We start from the raw sequence: 26,333 nt of genomic DNA, 5'->3' as shown, positions 1-26,333 counted from the left end.
TGTAGTCTACAGTTTAAGCTAAGTCAACCTCTTTTAGTTCTTTCTGCCTAAGATTTTATGTATGTTATGTCTCCCTAGAATTTATTAAAATATTTATTGACTGCCTACTCTGTGCTAGACCCGGAGCATACAGTAGTGAACAAAATTTCTAGTGAAATTTACATTTCAGTGAATGACAAAGTTAATAACTAGATAGATAAGTGAATATATATTATAATGTCAAAAGATAAGTACTATTAAGAAACATGAAGCAGGGAAGGAACGAGAGAGTGTGGCGGTGGTCATTTATTGTTGTTAGTACCCACGAGTCTATTCCAACTCCTAGTGACCCTGTGTATACCACAGCAGAACTCTGCCTGGTCTTTTTGTGCCATCCTTTCACCTTTCATGCTTTATCAGACAATGCTTTGCTGCTATTCATAGGGTTTTCATGGCCAGTTTTTTTTGCAAGTGGGTGGCCAGGTCTTTCTTCCTAGTCTGGTCTAGCCTGGAAGCTCTGCTGTAACTTGTCCACCACGGGTGACCCTACTGGTATTTGAAATACCAGTGGCAAAGCTTTCAGCATCACAGCAATACACAGCTGCCACAGTGTAACAACCGATGGACACAGGTGATGTGGTTCTCTGACCAGGAACGAATATCCAGGCCATGGTGGCTAATGCACCAATCATTTTTTTTTTTTTTTTTTTTTTTTTTAGGAAGATTAGCCCTGAGCTAACATCCTCCTTCTCCTCATGCTGCCAATTCTCCTCTTTTTGCTGAGGAAGGCTGGCCCTGAGATAACATCCGTGCCCATCTTCCTCTACTTTATATGTGGGGTGCCCGCCACAGCATGGCTTACCAAGTGGTGCCATGTCCGTACCTGGGATCCGAACCGGCAATCCCTGGGCCATCCCCAAATGCACCAATCTTAACCACTAGACCATTAGGGCTGGCTGCTCAGTTATATCACGAAGTAAAGAATGACTCTTTGGGGGAGATAGCATTTGAACAGAGACTAAAGGAAAGGATGAGCCATTTGACTCTAGAAGGAAAGGATTCTAGGTAGGGAGAATGTATTTAGGGAATGTGGACTGAGACGGAGCCAGGAAGAAGAACATGTCCACCTTGTGGCCCAGGATAAGAATTGTGGTTTTATTCTTGGTATGATTGGTAGCTCAAAGAGGATTGAGAGCAATATGATCTGATTTACGTTAGTAGAGAAGAGAGTGAAAGAGTAGAGCCTGGGATACCAATGAGAAGACTCTTAACAAAAATCCAGGCAAGAGATAATAGCGGCTTAGTCTACAGTGATAGTGATGTAGGTGGTAGGAAGTGGCTGAGAGTAGTCTGTTTCCCAATGTCCTGTATATCCACAATCTTCAGATCTCAGATTAAATATCACTTCCTCACATACCCTTCCTGATCTTTCTGGAACTGAGCGAAATCTGTTACACGTATCTTTAACACCTTGTTCTCTTTTGTGGCACTTATAGATAACAGCTGCCATAAAGCTCCATTTGTATCTTCAGTGTCAAAGATAGTGGATTGATCAATAAATGTTTGTTAAATAAATTTAAAAAATCACCTATTAGAAATCTTCCTAGCTTCATGTTCAGCCCCCATTAGGTTAGGGGCATCTTTGTAAACTCCTATTAGCTGGTACTAACACTTTTACATTTTTTGTAATTATTTGTTTAATAATATGTCTATAAGCTCTTTAAGGGAAGCGGGGGATTATGTCTGTCTTGATCACTTCAACCCTGAACTACTACTGGTCACATAGTGGTACTCAGTAACTTTTTTCAGGGAATGAGTGACTAATTGTATTTAAAATCATCATTACCTTTTCCGTAGCACTATGCAGTTTTACTGTTAATATTTTTATTTTTTCTTTAGTGAAACTGATGAAAGTTGTAAGAAGCACCTTGGAAGAGTGTTATCTATTTGGGAAGAAAGATCTGTTTATGAAAATGATGTATTAGAACAACTTAAGCAAGCTCTGTGTAAGTACAATCTTTTATGATAATCTTTTATCGTGATCTCTTCGTTAAAATGTATTCTTTCATTAAAACTTAAATGTTACTTCAATTCAGATGGTGATAAGAAGCCTAGGAAGCGAACTTATGAACAGATAAAGGTGGATGAAAATGAAAACTGTTCCTCTCTGGGATCTCCAAGTGAACCACCACAGGTAGTTTTTCTCTTAGGGGAGTTACGTTACTATTACTTCATGTGGCCACCAAGATTTATTAATTTCAATGTTTTATTTCTGTAAATTGATTTTTATTATAATTCTTACAAGAAAGAAACTGTGTGAATATCTCTTATTTTCTGATCAACAAATTGTTTATGTTTAATGCAGTATGTTGTGTATTGTATATTAGGCAGTTGTATTTTGCATGGAAAGAGTATTTCTGATTGCTAAGTATAATTAGGTCTGGTGACATATCCACCATTTAAACAATTTCCTTTTAAATAAATAAGACACTGTGTGTTAAGGCTATTTTGTTCTATGATTTAAGTACACTAAAAATTCCAGTCCTAGAGATAAACACTGCCCTTTTTAGTCTTTTTGCTTTTAAACATGTAAAAATGAGTGTTAGAGCAACAAGTATGTATTCATATGGTTTTAGTAACTATATAGAACCATGTAGTTCCATGGTAAAATAACTTGAATTAGAATCATTATCTTAGTACCCTTTGTCCTCTCAGGTTGGTACAGTAAGTATAGCATTCCTTAGCCATCAGATAATTCCAGAAAGACATTTTTAATTTTTAATTATGTGGCATTGAGTCTTAAAGCTTCCTCCTTCTATGTTTCAAACATATAGGAGGGACAGATAAAATTTAAAAGGAGAAAATGAAGACATAGCCATACCCTTAAAACAAGGTAAATATCTTCGTGGGCTAGAAATGATACAGAAACACAACTCAATATATGAGCCAGGGAGTGGTTCCTACTGAGCTTTGGTCTGGAAGCAGACACAGGTTGCCGGAAATTAGTATGTTATGGGGTAACAAGCTCACAGTGCTCTCTGGGAGTTGGAGGACTGGACCCGAACTCACTGCATGGAACCAGGGCCTGGATGGAGTTCTTTCCCCCATGAAAGGAGTTTGAAAGAAAGATACAACTGATTACTGCCTAGAACTGTGGATCTATATCGGTGTTAGTACTAAGGAGACAGAAAGAATCCGACCAAGGAGGTCAGCTAGGATCTGAACCAAGCTATCTCTTGGCTCAGTGACAGGAATGCTGAAGCCTACGTGGTCGCTATGGACAAGAGCTTGAATAGAAAAGTAATAAGAACATAAGATTTGGAAGAACTCTAGGTTTGTATCTCTTTCCAGTTTGGTAATAATTCACAACAGAGAAGCACTTTGTGCCAAGAGCCCCATTATGATTCCATGAATAGTAGTTTATCTGAGTTCTAGATACAGGGTCTGACCCACTCCTATTCTCCCTGATGAAAAAGTAACCTCAGTTGTACTTAGGAGTATCTTTGAGTAACTGTCTGACTTCTCTAGTACTTGTATAAAGTGCTATTGCTTTTCATTTTATAATGACCATTTTGGATTAGCTGTACTGCTGAATTCTCCATGGTTTAGTTTTGTAGTGACCATTTTATTTATGTCATTCTTTATAAGAATGACTAAATTTTCTCTTTGTAGGATTCATTTTGAACTCATTTTATTCTCCTCTGTTAGTGTTGTTTCAGACAACTTTGCATTCTTATTTGATCCTTGACCCAGCATTGGGAACTTAGAATGAACTTGGTAGGGATGCAAAGGTTTGGTGAAAGTAGGTTGTAGTTAAAGCATTCATGCATTGTCAAGACCATCAAGCCAGGTTTCTTCTAAGAACTCTAGAAAATTTTAGAAATTTTTAAGACTGATTAAAAATAATAATATATAAGTTAATTGGGGCACCATGAGAAATAAGCTTCCTGGTAATTGTCATTGCTTTTAAGCTCACTTTCATTGTGGAGGGGCTACATCTTATAATGAAATTATTTTTTTAAATATTGAGATTTTAAACACATAGTAACGGATTTAAAAGCACACTTGGGATAGTGTATTTCTTATTAGATTCCGTTCATTCTTGTCATGTTCAATCATTTGCTATGTTGTAGACTCTAGTGATAGCATTTTTTATAAGGGAATAGCTTAAAGAAAAATCGGTAACTGACTATCAGTATCATCTTAATATGTACACAGAATTGATAATTTGTGTGTGTAATTTCCTAGTGTTCTAAGATCAAGTCTTAGAGATTAAAAAAAGGAAAAAAGGAGGTAGGAGGGGATGGTGGCTAGTAAAAAGAAAGTTTACTCATTTTGTTTTGGAATAACTTTATAGACATGAATTGTGAAATCCCCAATTTCAAAGGCAAAGACTTACCCTTCCCTCTTAATTATAGCTGGTAAGAAAAGGGTGCAATTAAAATATCCTAATGATAAAATAATTTTTATATGTAAGCATTATATAAATATTAGTCCTCAAATATGTGGAACTTTGTAATATTTTAATGATCTTATTAACAAACCATAGAATCGTTGAAGACACCATATTTGAACGTATTCCAAAACTACATTTCTCTTGTGCTTTAATTACATCAGTTAGAAATGGAATCTGGGAGACTCTTCTATGTTGTGGTAGAAGATGATGTGTATCCTCCTTCCCCCAATATCTAATTTAGTATTGAAAATTCTTCTCATGTATAATAATATAATGAATATATCATACCTAAAACTTGTATCCTCCAGGTTAAAATTACAGCCTGCCTTCCCTTTTCCTACTGTATGTATATGGCATATAAAGTAATCTCATCATTTTAATAGTCAGATAATTAGTTTTACGCTATCTGTCTCCACTGCTGGAATATGAGCTCCTCAAGGCCAGGGGCCATGTCTCATTTATATTTTCCAATTTATATGTTTCCAGTACCTAACAAAGTGTAGCTTCTTTTTCTTAATATATATACGAAATGGACTGTCTTTGAAAGCAGTTTATATTTGAAACTTTGAACTAGTAAATAACCCGTAAGGATTAAGGAATATGAAATAAATTTCAGGTCTTTCGTCTTTGTTTAAGCCTCGTTTATTTTGATTCTAAAGCTGTGTGACTTTTTAGACTCTGGATCTCGTTAGAGCACTACAAGATCTGGAAAATGCGGCTTCAGGTGACGCAGCAGTTCGTCAGAGGATAGCTTCCTTGCCTGTTGAAGTTCAGGAAGTGTCCCTACTAGACAAAATAACAGGTGAGAAAAGAAGATGTGGTCTGGCACTGTTTTGGGAGTCAGAGTGAGGGAACGGCATATGGTGTTGTTTTTGTTGTGTAATAATTTTATTATTCTGTGCTTTTCTTAGATAAAGAATCTGGAGAAAGGCTTTCTAAAATGGTAGAGGATGCGTGTATGTTGCTGGCAGATTACAATGGCAGATTGGCGGCTGAAATAGATGATAGGAAGCAACTCACTCGAATGTTAGCAGATTTTCTTCGTTGTCAAAAGGAAGCCCTTGCAGAGAAAGAGCATAAATTGGAAGTGCGTAACCTTTTCCTTTTTTAGTGTTTATTTACTTTTTCAGTAGGGATTTTAAAATATTTTAATGTTCCTGCACATTTTGCATTTTTTTGACATAGACCTTTTTAGACAGTGGCCCAGGTAAGCTACTCCTTGCATTAACTGGTTTCTTTCTACTTGACCCAAATTAACCTGCGTAAGTAAATTTAGAAATTTGGAATTAGCAGAATTGGTTGCATTTTAAAATTATTCATGTGAAATTCCGGTAGTAGTGATTCATCTCATGAGTAAAAACTCTTATCTTCAAGAACAAAAATAATAGGAAAATAGCAGTTGGTATAAAATCTGGTGTCAACTACACTAAATTATGGTTGTATTTATTTAATTCCTGTTCTGAGTACACGCAGTCTTTTGCGTGTACAATTGAAAAATAAAAGGACTTCTTTGGGCATAGAATTTGTTTGAGTCTGCTAGTCTACCTGTCCCTGAACAGTTCATCAGTTTTGCTTTGGAAGGTAGTTTCAAGTTACTCCCCATTCCATCCCTGATTCTGATGCTTGACATAGTCCCACCCCACTCTTGGCTCATACACCCTTAGGGAGGAAGTCATTGTTCCTTTAAATTGAGCGATGATCAGTACTGTTGATGAGAAGTCTGGAGGTGCAGGGATAAAAAAAAGAAACACTCCCATATTTTCTTTGAGCAGAGTAGCCATTGTCAGGGATGGATGGGCCAGATTTGATTTTATTTAATAGAATCTTTCACTTGACTAGTTCTTGTTTAAATTGTTTACTTCTATAGCAGTTTCTTATTCTAATAATATGTAGGAGAATTTCTAATTTGTCTGGATCTATTTGCAGTCATGCGTCGCTTAATGACAGGAATATGATCTGAGAAATGCATCTTTAGGCCATTTCATTATTATGCAAACATCACAGAGTGTACTTACAAAAACCTAGGTGGTATAGCCTCCTACACATCTAGGCTATATGGTACCAATCTTAGGGGACCTCCGTGGTATATGTGGTCTGTTGTTTACCGAAACATCACTCTGCAGCGCATGACTGTATTTAGAGACAGTTCTCTGTAAATTTTTAGGTATGTTATAATACTGCCTGTCTTTATTTACTTTTATTTATTAGTGTTTAGTTCTTGTTTCAGCAGTCTCTAATTGTGCCAAAGGTGATTGCTGTTTCTACCTCTGAGAACAACCACTTGATTAAGGATCAGCAGCAGGGCTCTCCCACCCCAAATTCTCAGCTCTTAATTTAGCATTACCTCTTTTCAGTTTGCTCCTCCTCTGCTCACATATACACTCTCAGAGTGTAGTTTGTTGGCACCAGCCTCTACCTTTAGAGAAGTTGCCCAATTCTACATAGAAAGGAAAAGATAGACTTTTTTTAAAGGATACATTTGATAGTTAACTTGCCAGTTCTTGATCTTGTGATGAAACTTCAACCTTAAACATGTTGTTACTTATTTCATTGTTAGTGGAATTAAGGGTAAGTAATGTCATATGATTTTTGTCTTTAGTTTTTGGTATGGTTTCTTTAACTTCTATTGAGCTTCTGTTGCAGGTGTTGGACATGGGCGTATCTTCTAACGATGTCATCATCATTAGCATATTCTTCCTGCTAAAAATAAATATCAAACTCCAAAGCCTGTATTGTCTCATGTTTTTGAAAATTGTAAAGAAGACCGGAACTTTGTTATTCTACTTTATACTGCTTTCTCACTTAAGTTGGTTATCACTGATTACAAAAATAGAGTTTTGTGTTTGAAATGTAAGTGTAGAAAAAAAATCAGATACTACTCCCAACCCCCTCTTTTCCCAGTGCTTTCCAGCCAGATTTCATAGTTGATAGTTACAGGTGGTGAGACTGACAATAATAATATTTACCATGTGTTAGGTACTGTTCTGAGCACTTCACATACATCAGCTCATTTAATCATGTATGGCAGGAAATATTATTATCCCCATTTTACACATAAGGAAACCGAGGCACAGGCAGATTAAGTAACTCGCCCAGGGTCACAAAGAGGTAGTAAATTGTTTAGAACCCAGGGAATCTGCCACCGAAAGTGCGTAATTTGCTTCCAAGTTTTACTTAAGGCAATGTAAGGTGACAGCAAAAGCTAAAGCACTCTCTCTCCAACTCTTTCTACTTACCCCCTCCTCACAGTCACTGTTTTGAAGTAAAGTGTTCTAGGAACTTTCTTCATTGTTTTAGCATGACTAGATTTTATCATAGGAAGAAACCACTTAAATTATGTTAAATGTTTTTTACATATAAAGAAATACTTAAGATTTCTAATAAACCAGGAAGTTATTCCACAGAACTCTTTGTAAATTATCATTTATAATTAAGCAATTCCTTTGTCAGAAGATATGAAAATGCTTTGAGATATTTAGACATTTTTTTTTGTACCAAGTAGGTGGCGTGACTTTGAAGTTGAGGCCGAGATGTCAAGATTTTTACTTACCATATCAGCTGTGATATCATCAAATAGTTTTCAGTTACTGTGCACCTTTGAACATGAACTGTGATTGCCATGTAGTAAGGTGTCATTAATTGCTCTCTTTGTTGTTGTTGAAAATGGGACTTGAAGTTAAAGTATCAGTTCAGGAATTGGCTATTTCATATTTCTTAAAGAGGCCGCTATTAAAGCATTTGCGATAAATGAAAACATGAAGGTTTAAAAAAACTTCGGAAATTATGAATCATCATTTTTTAAACTTGTGACTAGCTGGTTATTAAACAGATAACTTAAAACAGACAATGTCTAATTTATATTTATAAAATCTATTTTATAGATTGCTGTAGGAATCATTTATTCAGAAGTCGAAATTATTGCATAAACTATTGTTCACCCAGCTTATTATCTTGGAGGGCATTTATGGATAGGGGAATTAAAATGACATTTTGATTTTTATGTTTTTGGAGAGAGGGCAAAATAGAGATCAGAATTGTTCCATATTCAATGAGATTATGTCTTACCTTTGTTGCTCTATTTTGAATACTTCTTTTTCATGGTACAGTTGGTATAGGGAAACATGCTTTTATAAAATCCGTTTATCTTGTAGTACATTCATCTATTTTAAATTGCTAGACTTCCATAGAAAATTGATTTTCTAGTCTATGGAATAGATTTCCATGGAAAATTGAAAATCACAATTTGAGGGCTCTTAAAGGGAGAAATCAAATCATAGTTCCAAGTTCTAGAAGTCAGGATAGGAAAGCTGTCAGAGAGGAAAGTGTTTATCTTTTGCAGACTTACGTCAGTCTATTTAGGTTTACTTTTTTTACGTCAGTCTATTTAGGTTTACTTTATTTAAAAAATGAGGACGTATTATTCATTGTATGAATATTTATTTAAGTCTGTCTGTCTTCTCATGATGTCAGATTGCATCCATTGAGTTACTTTTATTAGTTTTGTGCATTATAGGTAGTACTACAGAAAATATCCTGGTGATCCAGGTTTGTATAGTTGTGCAAGTACATCTGCAGGATTGGTTCTTAGAAGTGAAATAGAATAGCGGGGTCAAAGGAAATGTATGTTTAAGTGTTGAGAGTGTACTCAAGCCCTGTGTTTTTAAGCACCTTGCAGTGTGAGTGCATCTTTTCCTATGCAGCATTGCCCACATTGAATGTCAGTGATCTTTAAGTTTTTGCATATCTAATAGGCTAAAAATTATTCTTTTTCCCACTCAGATTGGTCATCTTCAAAAAATATTTATTAGACTTTTTATTTCTGCTGCGAATTCCCTATGTAGTTGACTGCTTTTCTATTTGGTTTTGTTTGTGTATTAATATTTGTCTTTGCCTTTTTAGATTCTGGGCTTTCTGGACATAGTTAAGATGGCCTTCTCAATTCCTAACTATAAAAGTACTATGCTATTTTTTTGTAGGCTATTTTTCCCCAATAATTTTATTCATTAGAACTTTTTGTTCGTGGTATGTATGATGTAGGCATCTCACTAATTGTTTGAAAGTGATAGGAAATGTCCCCATCTCATTTATTGATTAATAATTAGTGGGAATGCAGTTATTTATTCCACTGGCCCATTTGTTTTACCCACTGTTAATTATGCATTAGGTTTTTGTTTGTGTTACTTTTTGGTGTTGTTCATGTCTGTAATTTTAACTAATCATGATTACCGTGTATAAATTTTTTACTTCTCAATTATTATTTATACACATTTGCCTTCATATGTAATATTTTAAATGACAACATTTTGCTAAGTAGACATTTCTTAATTTTCTTGGCCTTTTCCCTGTTTTTGGACATACTGTTTGCTTTTGTTGTCTGTCCTTTATCTGCTAGACAGTATTTTCCAGGTTTTTCAGGAGAGCTTACTTTTATAAAACTTTTTGTTTTCCAAAAAGTTTAATTTCCGTTTTTTTAAATGCTTAAGATAAATTTGTTTTGCCTAAGACATTTAATGAAATTCCTGTGTCACACTCTATTAATGTAGGAAATAATGTTTTAAATATATAGCACTGAAAATGCAGATTTAAAAATCTGTTACTGAAGGTGTTATCTGCATGTAGCTTTTTGATGATTATCATCAAATTATAAATATTATTCAAGGGCGTATGTAAGAAGTATATGGAACTGACTATGGAATCTTTCATCTGTGATTCAGTTATTTCTTTACATTTTACTCTGTTTTCCATTGAAACCATATTGTTTAAATTTAGAGGTAATTTGATAAGATGGAGCTATGTGGATTTTTCAAAGAAGCAAATGTTACTAGTTTCTTAATGGTTTCTAACATTATTTTTTGAGATCTAAATATTATTAAGTCTAAAATTTTTTATGGTTAATTTAGCCATTTTCCAAGAACCATGTAAATCTTTTAATTATTTTGATTGATTATGCAAGTAATCTATTTTCATTGTAGCAAAAAAGCTACATAAGCAAAAGGCTAGGCCTATGTACTGGCTCCGTGTATTATTTTGTATATTGTCCTTTTCATGTAATATATTATGTGTGTTTTATCATGTCACTATTTTCCTTTTTAATGTATGGATGTATCATAATTTAACTACTGTATGTTCTTATGACTATTTGTTTCCGTTGCTTTGCTCTTATAAACAGTATTGCAGTGACATCTCTAGTTAACTCTTTTACTCACATATATCATCTCTTGTGATAAGTTCCTAAAGATGAAATTGCTGATTCATGTTAAAGACTTGATACATGTTACCAATCTGACTTTCAGTAAGATTGTACTAAATCATTGTCTTTGATGATTCCTAAATATTATCTATATGTCTTCTCAGCCATTCTCTCCAGAGAAAATGCATCACATTTGCTGGGTAGATAACATAGGGCCTCTGTTTTCAGAACTGTGCCTTACCTCTAATCTGTGTGATTTGGATCTCCAAATGCAGATATTTGGCTTAGTTTCTTATCCCTCATCTTTTGGCTCTGTGGGATAAGTGTTTTAAGAGATTGATGTAAAGATTTTTAATTGATCCTTATTGTCAGCCTTAAGACTCAGCATTACATTTCAAGGAGCTTGGTTATCTCAAAGTCCTGAGCCTGTCCAGACTTCCTCAGATGAATTGCATTACTTTTGATCATTATCCCTTCTTTCAGTTTTTTCCATCTTCCAAAAGTTTCCTGACATCTGTGTACTGTGGTTGCCTCATCTCCATTTTCGTGGGTTTATGCCTTTATAAATTGCTTTATTATTTTAGTGGCTTTTTGGGAGAGAGTGGAGATAAACGTGAGTTCAATTTGTCATATAAATGAAAGGCCTTTTGTGTCTAAATAAATAGAACTATAATATATATGTTTCATAACTCCTGCCAAATCACGCTTATCTAAGTGGATGTCATTCATGGCCTGGATTGTTAACAACTGATCTTCCTTTTCCCTCTCTTAACCCCCTACATCACTGCAGCCAGATTGTTCTTTTAAGAAGAAATCAGGTGTCATCATACTTTGTTTAAAAAAAAAAAAGATTCTCCAGTGCTTCCCTGTACACTTTTGGATCTTATTTTAAACTCCATATATGGCTTTGAGCTCACTAGTCATGAGTCTCCATTTAACCTCATCTTGTACCATCTCACAGGCCTGCATTTTGTTCTTAAAGCAGTGAAGCATGTTCTCACATCAGGGTTTTTGTTTTGCTAATTGCTGACAGAGTGGCTGGGATGCTCTTTCCTGAGCTTTTCTCGGTTCCTTTTTTCATTCAGGTTTATGTTGCTGTGTCACCTCTTTTCCATTCATTTGGTTCCACTGACCCTTTGTCCTGCCCCCCTTCCTCCTGTCCCCTCCCTCCCACTGTGTTACATTGTCATTTTGTTTTTTGTTTTTCCTTCATAGTACTTATCACTATTTGAAAATTTAAAACTTTGTATAGTTGGTTATCCTCTGTACCTGCCTCTAGAACATGAACTCCATGAGAGGAAGAACTTTGTTTTGTTTTCATGTTTATTGCCATATCCTCAATATACTTGGAGCAAAACCTTTCTCCTGGTACACACACGGGTGTTTCTGTTGAGCAAATAAATGCTAGTAGGCCACTAAATGATGAATGCATGTATGGAATACAAATGTAATTTGCAAGAAGTCTATAATATTTTAAACTGGTGATTTATCTTGTGATTAAATCAGAAAAGAATGATACTTTAATAAATAAAAATGATTAAAGATACTTGAGACTTTTGAAGAAAATTGTATCCAGCACAATAGGTTAACTAATTTTTAAGTCATATTAGTATAGTCCAATACTTAAAAAAAAAAAAGTGGTTTGTGTGTTCACAGACCTCAGTTTCTAGGACTGCAGCTGAGCATTTTGAACAAAGGAATGAATGGCTATTTTAAAATTGTAAAATTTTGTAAATTTGCCCTTTTTTTCCTTCAGAATAAAACATGAACAATGTGTTAGAAAACATGAAAAACAAATGAACAGTCCTCAGCAGTGCTTCAGTACTAAGTTTGTAAGTCGGCAGTGATAGCTCCTGGGAGAACCGGTGCCATGAATAAAATCAGTCCTTAAGCCAGTGTTCTTTCTTTTACGGAAAGAGAAGAGTTTAAGCTGTAATTGCCTTCTGCCTGTTCACTCATTCATGGACTGAAGTGATAATAGTAACACCCTTCAGTAGAGGCATTGTGATTAAAGATTTATGCATATAAAGCATTTAGCATCCTCCCTGAGGCAAAGTAAGTGCTCAATAACTGATATCCACTGCTATCATTTGTTGTTACTGTACCAGCTTAGAGTTCTTAGGAGTGAGATGAGATTGAAAAGTAGATTGGAGCCAAATTGTGAAGGGCACTGAATGTCAGGCTGAGGAGATGGCTATAAGTCCAAAGGGTAGAGAGGAGTGGTGGCATTGGCACTGTTTGAAAACCTGATTGTAGTTGCTGAGTGGGTTAGAATGGTGAAAGATTTGCAATAGGGAGACCAGATAGGACTTGATTAGAAAATTTTATGTCGTGGGTCATAAAGGCCTGAACTATAGTTGATGATAGCAGTGAGAAAATGAACATGCAGATGGGGAAACAGTTGAATCACCATAATTTGTTAATTCGATCTGAGGGTAGGGGAGGAGGGGGAATGAGTGATAAATGAGATTTCGAAAACCATGGGGCGCAAATGATTCTGGCATTAACCGGAAGGATATTAAACTAGGGGACTAATTTGGGCGGGGAAAGGATGATTTTGGTTTTAGGTAGGTCAATAAATGAAAGTTTTCTTTTTTATTTTTAGTTGTAAAAGTAGTACATGCTCCTCAGTTTAGAAACTAGTGATAAGTACACACAGATACCACCTAAAATTTCATCATCCCTTGAGTAACCTTTGACAAGATTTGGAAGATGAAGTCATACAGTACATGGTATTTTATACATTGTCTTTTTTGCACATTTATTGTAAACACTTTACCATAATTATAAATATTCTTATTTTAATAGTTGTCATTTTTGTAAAGACGTATTTCTTTAACCAGCTACATATGGTTTAGCAATTGTTTTTTCCAGTTTCTTGGTATTGAAAAATACTGTTTTGAATCACCTTTTACCTAAATCTTTGCTTATCTGTGGTAATTTTCTTGTAAATTCTTAGAAGTAGGGGGAAAAAAGAAAGCTAAAGCAATAAGGTGATACGATTTTTATGCTCAGTTCAGCTATGATTTAAGAAAACAAAATGGCATCCTTTGTGATGACAAGGGGAGGTAGAAGTGAGACTCTTACATATTATTGATGTAAATTCATGTGACCCAATCTGTGTGAATAACAGTTAACAGTAAGTATCAGAATTCCTTATTTTACATAATGATTTTTTCTGTTCTTGGCATTTTACTAGATCATTTAAATTGCATTATTCTCTAAAAGTAACTGGTTCGTAGGAGAAATTCTAGGAGAATTAAAGTGATAGTATAGTTTTTTTCATTAAAAAAATCGTGGTAAAACACAATAACATAAATTTGACCATCTTAACCATTTTTAAGTGTACAGTTTAGTAGTGTTAAGTCTGTTCACATTGTTGTGCAGCCCATCTCCAAAACTCTTTTCATCTCGCAATACTGAAACTCATTAAACAACTCCCCATTCTCCACCGCCCCCAACCATGACAACCACCATTCTTCTTTCTGTCTCTATGAATTTGATTACTCTAGATACCTTATATAAGTGGAATTATACAGTAGTTGTCTTTTTGTGACTGGCTTATTTCACTTAGCGTAATGTCCTCTAGGTTCACCTATGTTACATGTGCCAGAATTTCCTTCCTTTTTAAGACTGAATAGTATTCCATGATATGTATGTGCCACATTTTGTTTTCCCATTCATCTGTTGATGGATGCTTGTGTTTCTTCCACCTTTTGGCTATTGTGAATAATGCTGTTATGAACATGGGTTCATAGCAAATATCTCTTTGAGTCTTTGCTTTCAAATCATTTGGGTATATACCCAGAAGTGGGATTGCTGGGCCTTATGATAATTCTCTTTTCAATTTTTTGAGAAATCACCATACCATACTATACCATCCATAGTGGCTACACCATTTTACATTCCCACCAACAGTGCACAGAGTTCCAGTTTCTCCACATCCTCACCAACGCTTATCATTTCTGTTTTTGTTGATAGTAGCCATCCTAATAGGTGTGGGGCAGTCTCCCTTTGTGGTTTTGATTGGCATTGCCCTAATAATTGGTGGTGTTGAGCATCTTTTCCTGTGCTTATTGGCCATTTGTTTATCTTTGGAGAAATGTCTATTCAAGTGTTTCGTCCATTTTTTAATTGGATTATTAGTCTTTTGTTGTAATGTCATAGTATAGTTTAAGGTTGATGATACTTGTTACTAGACAGAGTTTGGAGATCATTTGATCCCCCTAGTACTGGAAGTGATTCTAGAACATTTCCCAAAAGATGAGACAGATGAGTTAGTTTCTCCTTGAATATTTCTGATGTGAACAAAGCACACTGTTTTGAGAGTAGTCTTTTCCATTTTCTGAACAGTTGCTAGAAATTTATTATATACCTTTTTATTTAAGAAATTTCACAAAAGTATTTGTTCGAATATATACTTTTATATGTGTGTGCACATGTACATTCATGCATTGAGGAACATGTGGGAGATAAGCACAAATATTGAATGGAGGATAAAAACTACAACCTACTGTTGATAGTGAAAATGCATAATTCGAAATAATAACCCTCTTTTAGTTTGTTTCTTCCCTTTCCTCCTTCCAGACCAGTTTTGTTTATAGAATCTTAGATCCTTTTATTGGTCTGTAAATAGTAATTTTTCTTATTTTTTTTTGTTTTATTACCATCATTCTTGTATTACTTGTCATTAAAAATTTCACTTGAAAAACTGTTCTAGTCAACTACAGCAGAATAGAAGACAGATATAGAAGTCATGAAGAGTAACAAAAGTAGTGCAAGTTCTTGCATGTCTGAGGGTGGCTTTCCTTTCTCTTCACCCATTACAGCTAGGCTCAAATGAAATATAGAATTCTTGGGCCACTTTTTTCTTTTTTTTTTTAGTAGTGTTTTATTTTACTTTTTTAAAATTTTTCTTCCTTCTCCCCAAAGCCCCCCAGTACATAGTTGTATATTTTAGTTGTGGGTTCTTCTAGTTGTGGTGTGTGGGACGCCACCTCAGCATGGCTTTACGAGCGGTGCTAGGTCCACACCCAGGATCCGAAACCCTGAAACCCTAGGCTGCCGAAGCAGCACATGCAAACTTAACCACTCGGCCATGGGGCTGGCCCCCACTTTTTTTCCTTTTTCGCTTTTGGCCTAGTTACTGTATTTTTTTTTCTTTTCTCCTACACATTTAACACTTTGATTAGCATATACGTAAGATATTGATCTTTCATTAATTTTGCTTGATGTTTGATGTGCCCTTTTATTGGAAAACTTAAGTTGCCTTTTATTTTTGTTTCTCAATTTTTTGTAGTTTCTCCTTAAATTCCTATTTTATATATATCGAATCTTCCAAATCTTTACTTCATTGCTCATCTTTTCTCATCACTTTTCCTCCTTTCTATCATTTTCCTTCAGTATTTTCCATGGATGTTTTTAATTGTTGCTGTTGTTTTTGTTGTATTTATTCTTCCTTACAGCACGCTTGTCTAATGTTGGGGATGGAGATTGTTTAGTCAGATTTTTATGGGTCTCTGTTGGCAAAAGGGATGTCTTAGAGCTCTTACTTGGCCAGTTCACAGATTCTACACCTCCAGGGCAAGTCGAAAGGGGATCAGAGTCAGAGATTAGTTAGTGCCAGTTTTGTGAGTTTGCCTAGTCAGTGGAGACCTGACTGGAACCTTGCATCTACTAGACCAGCACATCAGCCACAGCATCTAGTACTGCTTTGGTTATTGTGTTACCTGGATCCTCTCCGTGCTGCTGGGAGTCCCAAAAGGCACTGGTTGCATTCTTTCTTAAAGTGGCTCATAGGAGAATCAGTAGTATAAATGTCCATAACATACCTCCAGAGCTTGGCCAAGTGTATGGGAATGTTTGGCCCTATTTAATGTAAATGTAAAATATTGTTTAATTAGCTGTTGTCTACTTCTTATAAACCTTAGTATGTGTCTCTTGGTTGGTTAGCTGCTTTTTTATTGCTGGCAATGAATGCTTAAAGCATTTTTCTTTCTCCACTTTTAGATTACTTTTCCTAACCCAAGTGTTTAGGAATTATGCAAGTAAATATTTGAAAGTATATGTTTGATGAAAGTAATAGGTTCTGAGAAAGGATCTAAGATCATTTCAGTAAGCAAAGTAAATAATTATAGTAAAATGTGTGGTGAGTCTTTATATTTTCTATTCTTCAAGGAGTATTTAAGTAAGTTATAGTAAATAAAATCTTTACTATAGCATAAATAACTTGTGGCATTTGTTTTTCCTGTGTATAAACTGTTTTTTACTCCTAGGCTCTGAGGGGTGGTTTTATGTGTGTGGAGTGTGTATATTTTGACAGTGTAACATTGGCATCTTTTTTTGCCCATACTAATTTTGGGACTACTTTAAACCTCTTTTTTGTTTTAATGTGACCCATTCTTAATTTTGGAGTTGTTCATCAAATTCTCATGTAGTTGGGTCTTTTTCTTTTTCCTGTGGGGAAAGGTTTCACCCTGAGCTACCATCTGCTGCCAGTCTTCCTGTCTCTCTCTTTCCGCCCCCCAGAGCCCCAGTGCATAGTTGTATATTCTAGTCATAAGTCTTCTAGTTCTTCTATGTGATCTGTTGCCACAGCACAGCTACTGACAGACGAGTGGTGTGGTTTTGCACCCAAGAACCAAACCTGGGCCACTGAAGCAGAGCATGCTGAACTTTAACCACTAAGCCATCAGGGCTGGCTCTATAATTCGTTTTTAAAATATATGTGTCTTTATTATCTGAGTCAATATTTTAGCATGTAGAGTTTTTTTTTTAAATGTGACTTTTGTTATTTCTTATTTTGGCTCTCTTGGTTTTGTTTCTTCTGCAGATTTCTTAAAGATATGTTCTAAGTTATAAGTAAAAATATTCTTATGTGTTGAAGATATAAGTCCAGAAACATAAGCCTATGGTTAGAAGTTTTTCTTGGTTGACTTTGGTCTTAGATCAGTGAACACTTCAAGAGGCACTTTAGGTTTGTGCTGAAGAGTGGGGACTGGAATTGGATTGCCTGAGTTTAAATTTTGGCTTCACCACTTACCAGCTCAGTGACATTGGGCAAAGCATTTGACCTCAGTTTCCTTGTCTGCACAAAAGGGGTAGTAACTGTTCCTGCTTTATATGGTTATTATGGGATTTAATTGAGTTGAGTACTTGAAACTGCCCAGCATATAGTCAGTACCTCAGAAGTTCCAGCCCCAAACAAGAAAAAACTTGGAGATTTTCTAGCTAGCTTATCATTTATCATTACCTTATCACTTAACCAGTGAAATTATGTCTTATTTATTCAGATACTGTAAAAGGGTGTAAGATGTCTGCAATATTTTTATATCTATAATTCTCTCAAAAAGGAAGTGTATATATTGCTACTTATAGTCTTAGCATCTCAGTGATTGCATCTGGATTCCTGAGTTCTTTTATAAACAATATGTTCAATCATTTTTTGAGATTCTGACTTACCTGCCTCAGGCCTACTAGTCTGTTGTTTATGGAATCTACCTCTTTTCAAATTAGGTACAGTATTTGCCTGTGTTCACCCTTTTGGTACTTCTTTGTGATTTCTTGGAAGTAATTGTCTCAGAAATCCAGTTGGTCTAAAGTGTTTTCTACCTTTTATCCCAGTGTTCTGGAATGTAATTAATTATGTTAAGAGACTTGGATTTAATTAAAGTGTAGTGTTCACATTATTTCCTTGCCTGAATTAGATTTTCACTCTATTCTCTAGAGAAAACAAAGGCAGAATAGGTGCTTAGGCATTCTTCCCTTGACTTTCTAAGATGTTATACTGAGTTGCACCTTTTCCCTTCTAGAACTTGTAGAAAAGATAATGTATGTTAAAATATAAAGAAATATAAAATCTAGTATAATCTGTCTTTATCATTTAACTGTATAATAAAGATACATATTGTGTTACATATCTATTATATAAATATGAAATATGAAGAGAGATATAATGAAAAGAGGAATAAATGGAGAGGGAGATGAAGTGAGGAGGGAGAAATGAAACGGAGGGAGAGACGCTTGAAATGGAGGGTTTGAGGTGAAATGTAGAGAAAGAGAGAGTTGTACTATTCAGTAGGTAGCTACTAGGCACGTGTGCTTTTAAATTGGAAATTAAGTAAAATTTAAAATTTAATTCCTCAGCACTAGATGTATTTTGAAAGCTCAGTAGCTGCATATGGCTCTTGGCTACTGTGTTGGGTAGTGCAGATATAGAACATTTCCATTGTCAGAGCACGTTCTATTCATAATGATTGGGAAGATTGCTTAAAAGATAGGTATAGATAAAATGGAGACATAGATATATAGGAAATGAAGAAGTTAATATGCTCTATATGATGTATGTAATGGTTCTGCTCTTGTAAGAGAAGGAATGCTATGGGTGCCCCCCCCAAATGGCAGTATTCTTAGAAGGTGGATTACTAACAGGAATTGAATAAATCAACCACACTCTGGCATGTGCCCTCCTAGAGGTGGGAGCATTTACACAAATTCTCTTTGTCTGGAAGTGGAACACCTGGAAGCAGGAGGTTGGAATAACACACAGTGACTAGGTACTGCAGTGGAAACAATCAGGAGAGTCAACTCCTGTGCATCCCCCCTTCTTGGGCCAGGTAGCAGTGGTGAGGAGTGTGTGTCTGAGTGGAGCTTGGAGCAGAGGAAAAGGGCAGTGTTCCCTCCAGGCTGGTGAGGCCCTGGAGTGATGAAGGTCATTTGTCTGGAAAACCAGTCATTGGTATAATCCATGTTGGATCTTGTTGACCTTACTGACAACCCAAGCAGGTTGTACATACTCTCTGTAGTTACCTAAAGATGATAACATCACTGGAATCACCCAGCGTTTTCAGAAAGATAGTATGTAAGACAGTAGGCTCAAAGGGGAGAGCTTTCCCCTAGGAAATAGTTAATAGAAAAGCCAGCTCAGTGGTGTAAACTACTGAAAATGCCTAATTACCTGGACATCCCTCCCCCCCTAGTTAGTATCCATCAGAAAACAGGGTGTCCTCACACCCATTTTATGAGAATCTCTCTACTTTTTTGTTCTGATCAACAAAAGAATGTTTGGGAGGTCTAGGCCAGTAAGCCGGAAACAATATAAGTAATGCCGTTAAAGTCATAATGGCTGTGAAATGAGAATGGAACAGTGGACCAAGTGAGATCCTTTGTGAGATTTTGGGAGAAGGAGATTGTGCTGATGAAACTTAAACTTAATGTAGTAAGTCAGCGTTCACCTTTGCACATAATGCATTCCTAAAAAATGTGAATAGAAATAAATTATACTGAATTTTAGCAACAAAATCATATGCTATGAGGGACATTTCTTTTTCTCCAGAGAGCAAAATTCTTTACTATATTTATTGATGTTTTTTAAGCCCCTGTGTAGTATTTGAGATGTAGAATTAGGAAGGACATAGATTAATTTTTAAATATAGACAATGTAATTTTAAAAGAATATGTCATTCTCATGGTTAAATAGGAATAACATTTACTAGTCAGGAAGAACTGATCTTCAAGTTGGGAAGAAGGATTTAGTTTTTATTGGATTGAGCTGGAGGTTGTGATGCTGATTTTGATGGCAGTCCCATCAACCTTCCTTCAATCTGTCAAGCAAAAGATGTGTAACAATTTGCCATCTTGCCTTTTCGTGAAATATAAAGAAGCTATATCTTCCTCTTTGGATTTGTGAAATTCCCTTTGCATTTGGATCCTGGGATTTTTTGACGAATCCCAATTCAGAATTATTAAATTCTGTTCTCACTTTCCTTTAGTCCAGAATATATGGTTGACCAGCTGAAGTCCAGAGAGTATCTGAGTGGACCTAAATATTTGCCACTCTTTGCATGTCTGATTTCTATCCTTCTTTCTTATCACAAGTATCAGTACCCACATAAAATCACAGACTGCTATATAAAACTGAAATGCTAACTGCAGCATCATCATGGGGCAGCTTTGACCTGTTTGCTAACTAATGGGTGAAAGGGAATTTGATGTCAAAAAAGCTGTTTAAGATTATTTGTATATGGTGTATATATTATAAATAGTGTATATAAGGTATATCAGTATATAGTTTGTATACATTTCACACAAAAGGAGCTCTGTGTGAAAGTTGGAGATGCCCTGTAGATAATGCAGAACTGAAAATTTCACAGTTGTAAAAGATGACAATATTAAAAGTTTCCTTTGACATTGAAACACAGGATGAGGCAAGGGAATGGAAACAAAGTAAAAGAGAAAAAAGATGAAGGACAGAAGGAAAATTGGGAAAAGGAAAGAAGATACAGGAACAAACAGTACAGCTTTCTAAATGCCTGCAAGAATTTAGTGTTGTATCTCCACCCAGAAGCTGGTGTCATGTGTACCAGGTGACCCTTTTTTCTCAACTTCTTACCTAGACCTGTCTTACAGTTTATCATCCACAGGGAGGAGTGCAGCATCTAGATGACTAGTGCTAGTGAGAGAGTTTGAATTCTGGCATGTCATCTGCTGGCTAGATTTGATTATCTCTGCCCCTTTCTGACTAATAAGCACTGTTACCCTTCATTTGAATTTCTATACTCAATAATGGAAAAAAAAAACCCAAACCAATCTCATATTCATCAAGAAACTGCTCCTGAAGTCTCTAATAGCTTATTTTTACATTCTCAGAACTCTTCAGCCTCTTGAATGAAATCTCCCAATACTGTATAAAAGAAACATTTCCATATGTTAATATGGGTAAAAAATTACCAGCATCTCTGTGCCTAACTTGCAACCCTGCTATTGCACTTAAACTCTGTTGTAGGGGAGATTATGATTTAAAATTTAAATTTTTATCATGAAATAAATTACATTAAAATGAATACCTTAGAACTGCTTAGACAGCTCCTGATAATATTTTGATATATTTCCTTTAGTCTTATAAAAATCAGGTTGGAAACATCATTGTAAATAAACATAGTTATAAAAGATTTAAACAGTTAGAACCATACTGTATGTACAGATTTGCATCCTACTTGGGTCTGTATCTTGATTAGTCTTCAGTGAGTATGGACTGTAGATTACAGTAATGAACTGAGACTTTGGAGTTATGGGTTCTACAGCTTACTCTGTGAACTTGAAGAAATTGTGTACTATTAAGCACATTCTTTTCTCATCTTCAAAATGTATGTATCAAACCTAATGATTTGTAAAATCTATTCAAGCTTTTGACTTTTTCCCTATTCCTTATCTCATAGTAGGGAACTTCCGAGTAGTTTAATTCAACTTGTAAGAGCATATGCAGAGTTAAAATTTTTCTTTCCTTGCCCTTTTTTCATAAAACACTTCCCCATCATAAAAACAATACATGTATAAATTTGGAAAATATTGAGAAAGAACAAAAAAGCACTCACAAGTTTGTACTAACACTGAAACAATCATTAATGTTTTGATGTATTCCACTCTGTTTTGTTCTTTTAAACAGTTGCGTATCTTCAGTTTCATCTTTTAAAAAATGTTTGTGAAAGTGATTTTTTTAACTTAAAAGTATAGCTGGCAAGCGTTTATTGTATCTTGCTTCCTTCATTTCAGGAAGGAGTGGAACTTATCTCCGTTAGGGTAAATAAGTTATATTTGTTGGACCTATTGAAAAATTAGGTATATGTCACAGATTTAGCAGGGGGATGTTTACTTTCAAGAGTATTGAAAGTTATTTGTTTAATAGAAGTCCTCATTGCCTTTCTAAGTCCAGTTCCTTCAGTACACCATTGTAATTAATGGGGGAGTGCTATTATTGGTAACTATACCATCTAATTTATCTGCTCCTTGCTTTTGAAGTAAGATTTGTGTTAGAACTAGAATTTAAATCTTGATAATTTTTTTTTTACTTTATTATTATTATTTTTTTAGGAAGATTAGCCCTGAGCTAACATCTGCTGCCAATCTTCCTCTTTTTTTTGCTGAGGAGGATTGGCCCTGAGCTAACATCAGTGCCCATCTGTATGTGGGATACCTGCCACAGCATGGCTTGATAAGCAGTGCATAGGTCCGTACCTGGAATCTGAACTGGTGAAACCTGGGCTGCCAAAGTGGAGTGTGTGAACTTAACAGCTGTGCCACCGGGCTGGCCCCAGTCTTTTTTTTTTTTTTTTTGAGGAAGATTAGCCTTGAGCTAACATCTGGCATCAAGCCTCCTCTTTTTGCTGAGGAAGAGTGGCCCTGAGCTAACACCCATGCCCATCTTCCTCTACTTTATATGTGGGATGCCTGCCACAGCATGACTTGACAAGCAGTGTGTAGGTCTGCACGTTGGATCCAAACTGGTGAACCCTGGACCACCGAAGCAGAATGTGCACATTTAACCACTGTGCCACCAGGCTGGCCCCCTGGCCCCAGTCTTGATAATTTTGATATCATTGCACACATCAGATTTGTTAAAGTAAAATGTGTCCCTCTTACGTAGTTAAATCAGTGGAAATTTTAAGGAGAGCCTTATGTCATTCAGACTAACATATTCTCGTAGAAAGAATTCTGTCAGGCCTAACTTCCTCAAGCAAGAATTTTTTTTTTCGTTTGTTTATTTGAGGAAGATTAGCCCTGACCTAACATCTGCTGCCAATCTTCCTCTTTTTGCTGAGGAAGACTGGCCCTGAGCTAACATCCCTGCCCATCTTCCTCTACTTTCTCTGTGGGACGCCTACCACAGCATGGTGTGCCAAGCGGTGCCATGTCCTCACCTGGGATCCGAACTGGCAAACCCTGGGCCACCGAAGCAGAACATGTGCACTTAACCACTGTGCCACCAGGCTGGCTCCTCAAGCAAGAATTCTTTGTAAAGCACCTCCCAAGTCTGGTCATGTTTAGATCAAGTTATGGAGAAAGTCACTGCTTCAGAGCAAAGCCTGTTTCATTCTTGGAACCTTTCTAATATCCAGTCATCTTATTCCAATGTAAAATAATACTCTTGGGAGTTTTTTAGGATCAATAAACTGTTAATACATTTACAAAATTGAGAATTTACGTACAATGAAATGCACAAATATTAAGTAGACAGCTCATTATCAGTAAACTTGATAAATTTTGGCAACTTAATATGTGCTAGACACATTATGCTATAGTAATATGTCTTATATTAATTCTAATTCCTAATGAGATTTTAGTTACCATTTGACTTTTGGGAATAGCTAAGTGTATTTAGTTTTCTTTAATTAAAAAAAGTGTGGGTGTGTATGAAACTTCAGAAGGAAAGATTGTAGAACATGAGAACGTAGATGTTATCCTTTCTTGAGTTGCCACACCCTTGAAAAATGCATATATCTACGTGAATTTGCTTACAACTTCAGTTGAATTAGGGCTGCCTCTGATACTCACCCAAGACTCACAGTGTGCTGACCATTGATCCATACCAGTGCAAATTGAATGGGAATCCATGTGGATCTTGCAATGCTTTCATTATCCCCTTTCTCTGCTTAAACATTTCCACTGTCGATCCTGCATTTAGATTCCCATCAGCTCTTTGCATCAATATGTTCAGGACCTGATTTGGCATCACTCATGGCAGAAAGCACTGGTCATGTAGCTGTTAATCAACCTGGTGACATAGCTGGTATTAAACAGTGTTAAACCACTAATTAACTGTACAGAATATGGAAAGTAAGTTCTGTTTCATTGGATGCTGGTTAAACCACAACTGGATTTCTGGATTCCACATTAGCAAAAGGAATTAATTTACTATGATGTATCCAGAGGCAGGGGCCAGTTTGGCAAAAGAAATGGAAACAAAAATACCCGGTAGAACAGTTGAAGGAAATGGTTATATCAGAGATCAGACTTGGAGACAGGCATAATTTATGTGCTACCTGTCCTCAGATACTTTGAAAGCTATCAGAAGAGAGGAATTGGGTTTAGTTAAGAGGGCAGAACTGGGACCAGTGGATGTATTACAGATGACAAGCAAGACCATTCTGTCCGAACTGCCTAATGTGACAGGACTGTTTAGTAATGAGTTGCAGCCTCTGCCATCTACATCTTTGACAAACCTTAAACACAGCCCAACTCCTGGCCAGATGAATGTAAAACCTCACACCGAAGACCTATTTATCTCCATTCCTATTACCTAATAATCATGTTCAGCTTTCATAAAAATTACAAGGCATGCCAAAAGGCCGGAAACAGATTCGTGTATGGCCCAAATTTTGGAATTATCAGACCAGGAATTTAAAATAAATGATTCATGAGTTAACTCTGATGGAAAATAGACACCATTGCAAGAACAGATTCAAGTAGAGAGATGGAAATGCTTAAGAATCAAAAGCAAATGCTACAAAAAAAAGAAAAAAAAAAAAACCTGATAAATGAATAGTACCTTTGGAGGTCACCTCAATAGACTGGACTTGGCTGAGGAAAATATCAGTGAGCTTGATCATTGGTCAGTAGAAACTTCCCAAACTGAAATGCAAAAAGAAAGAATAACAAAACCCACAGAACATTAAAGAATTGTAGGACAATTTTGAAAGATGTAACACACATGTGCTTGGAATACCAAAAGGAAAATGAATGAAGCAGAAGAAATATTTTAAAGTAATAATGGCCAAGAATTTCCAAAATTAATGACAGACATCAAACCACTGATCCAGGAAACAGAACAAACTCAAGTCAGGATACCAAAAAATCTACAGTTTACACTTAGGCATATCATATTCAGACTGCAGAAAACTAAAGACAAAGAGAAAACCTTGAAAGAAGCCAGAGGGAAAAAAATCTTACCTACAGAATAAGAATTACAATGACTTCTCAGCAGAACCACATGAGCAAGGAGGAGTGGGGTGAAAAGTTTTGAAAGAAAAACACCTCCAACCTAGAATTCTATATCCAGTGAAGCTGTTCTTCAAAAGTCAAGGATAAATAAAATAATGAGTTTACTTTTGTTGGAGGTGGTCAAGAAAAGCTTGAATGACAAGGACAAGAGAAATGCTAGGTCTGATGTTTGCTTAGTTGTATTCTGTACAATGTATTCTCTGGGAGATGGTAGTACGTATTCAGCAAAAATTTGTTTGAGTGATTTTGAGGAAGGTTACAAAACCAGATTCCATTCTTGGAGCTTCACTCTGGACATGGGCATATTGAGGATTAGAGCAGGTATGTAGCAAAGAAACCTTTTTTTCTGCTCCCAGACAGCCCAGAATCTTAGTTATGGCCTGCCTATTAAAACCTTGTGTAGCAGTGTTCCACTGAACACCCAATTTGGGAAACACCAGTTTAGCTGACCTTTATGACCCCAAGGTAGTGTGATTCTTCAGTAAGTGGATAACACGTGCTAAGGGAGTGAGGCTAAAAGGTCACACAGAAAATGGAAGTAATTTAAAAATAGCATAATTAATTGTCTACTTCGTTTAAATATCAGTACAAGTGGAAAAGTTAACTTGATTGTTATAGCTGATTTCCTTAAATTCCTTCTCCTTGCTTGATTTTGAAGTTGCTTAATAAATAGAGAAATAGCCTGAGTTACATGCTGCCTATCAGTTCCTGGCTTACTCACTCTCCCCAAGGTCAAAGCTGGTAATTATTAGTAGGTTCAGCTTTCCTGGAATATTGATCATCATTCCTGATTTGGCTAGTTCCTTGCCTTGTTTTTACCCTTGTGTCATCTCTATGATGTTGCTACTATTACTATTATTGGTCCCTCTTTGTTTAAAAACTTAATCTAGTGAGGTCAATATTCTGTTATTCATGAGAGAACAACTCCTCTCC

At 35.9% G+C, this 26,333-nt stretch overlaps 1 protein-coding gene across 3 annotated transcripts in view; it reads left to right on the top strand.

Annotated features, from left to right (window-relative positions):
- Window positions 1-26,333, top strand: part of RPRD1A (regulation of nuclear pre-mRNA domain containing 1A) — an 86,774-nt gene that overhangs the window by 37,337 nt on the left and 23,104 nt on the right. For 2 of the 3 annotated variants that reach the window (XM_070627569.1, XM_070627567.1), the window contains exons 3-6: window positions 1,879-1,985; window positions 2,076-2,173; window positions 5,111-5,237; window positions 5,347-5,522. In XM_070627569.1, coding sequence (XP_070483670.1) covers window positions 1,879-1,985; window positions 2,076-2,173; window positions 5,111-5,237; window positions 5,347-5,522 — 508 coding nt within the window. Of the gene's footprint in view, window positions 1-1,878; window positions 1,986-2,075; window positions 2,174-5,110; window positions 5,238-5,346; window positions 5,523-7,078; window positions 12,432-26,333 lie in introns of those variants that run through there. The other variant, XM_070627568.1, reaches the window with a different exon arrangement.

Source organism: Equus przewalskii, chromosome 7 (genome assembly GCF_037783145.1).
Source record: "Equus przewalskii isolate Varuska chromosome 7, EquPr2, whole genome shotgun sequence".
In the NCBI taxonomy this organism is placed as follows: Eukaryota; Metazoa; Chordata; class Mammalia; order Perissodactyla; family Equidae; genus Equus; species Equus przewalskii.
This window is presented reverse-complemented; position numbering and strand designations above follow the sequence as displayed.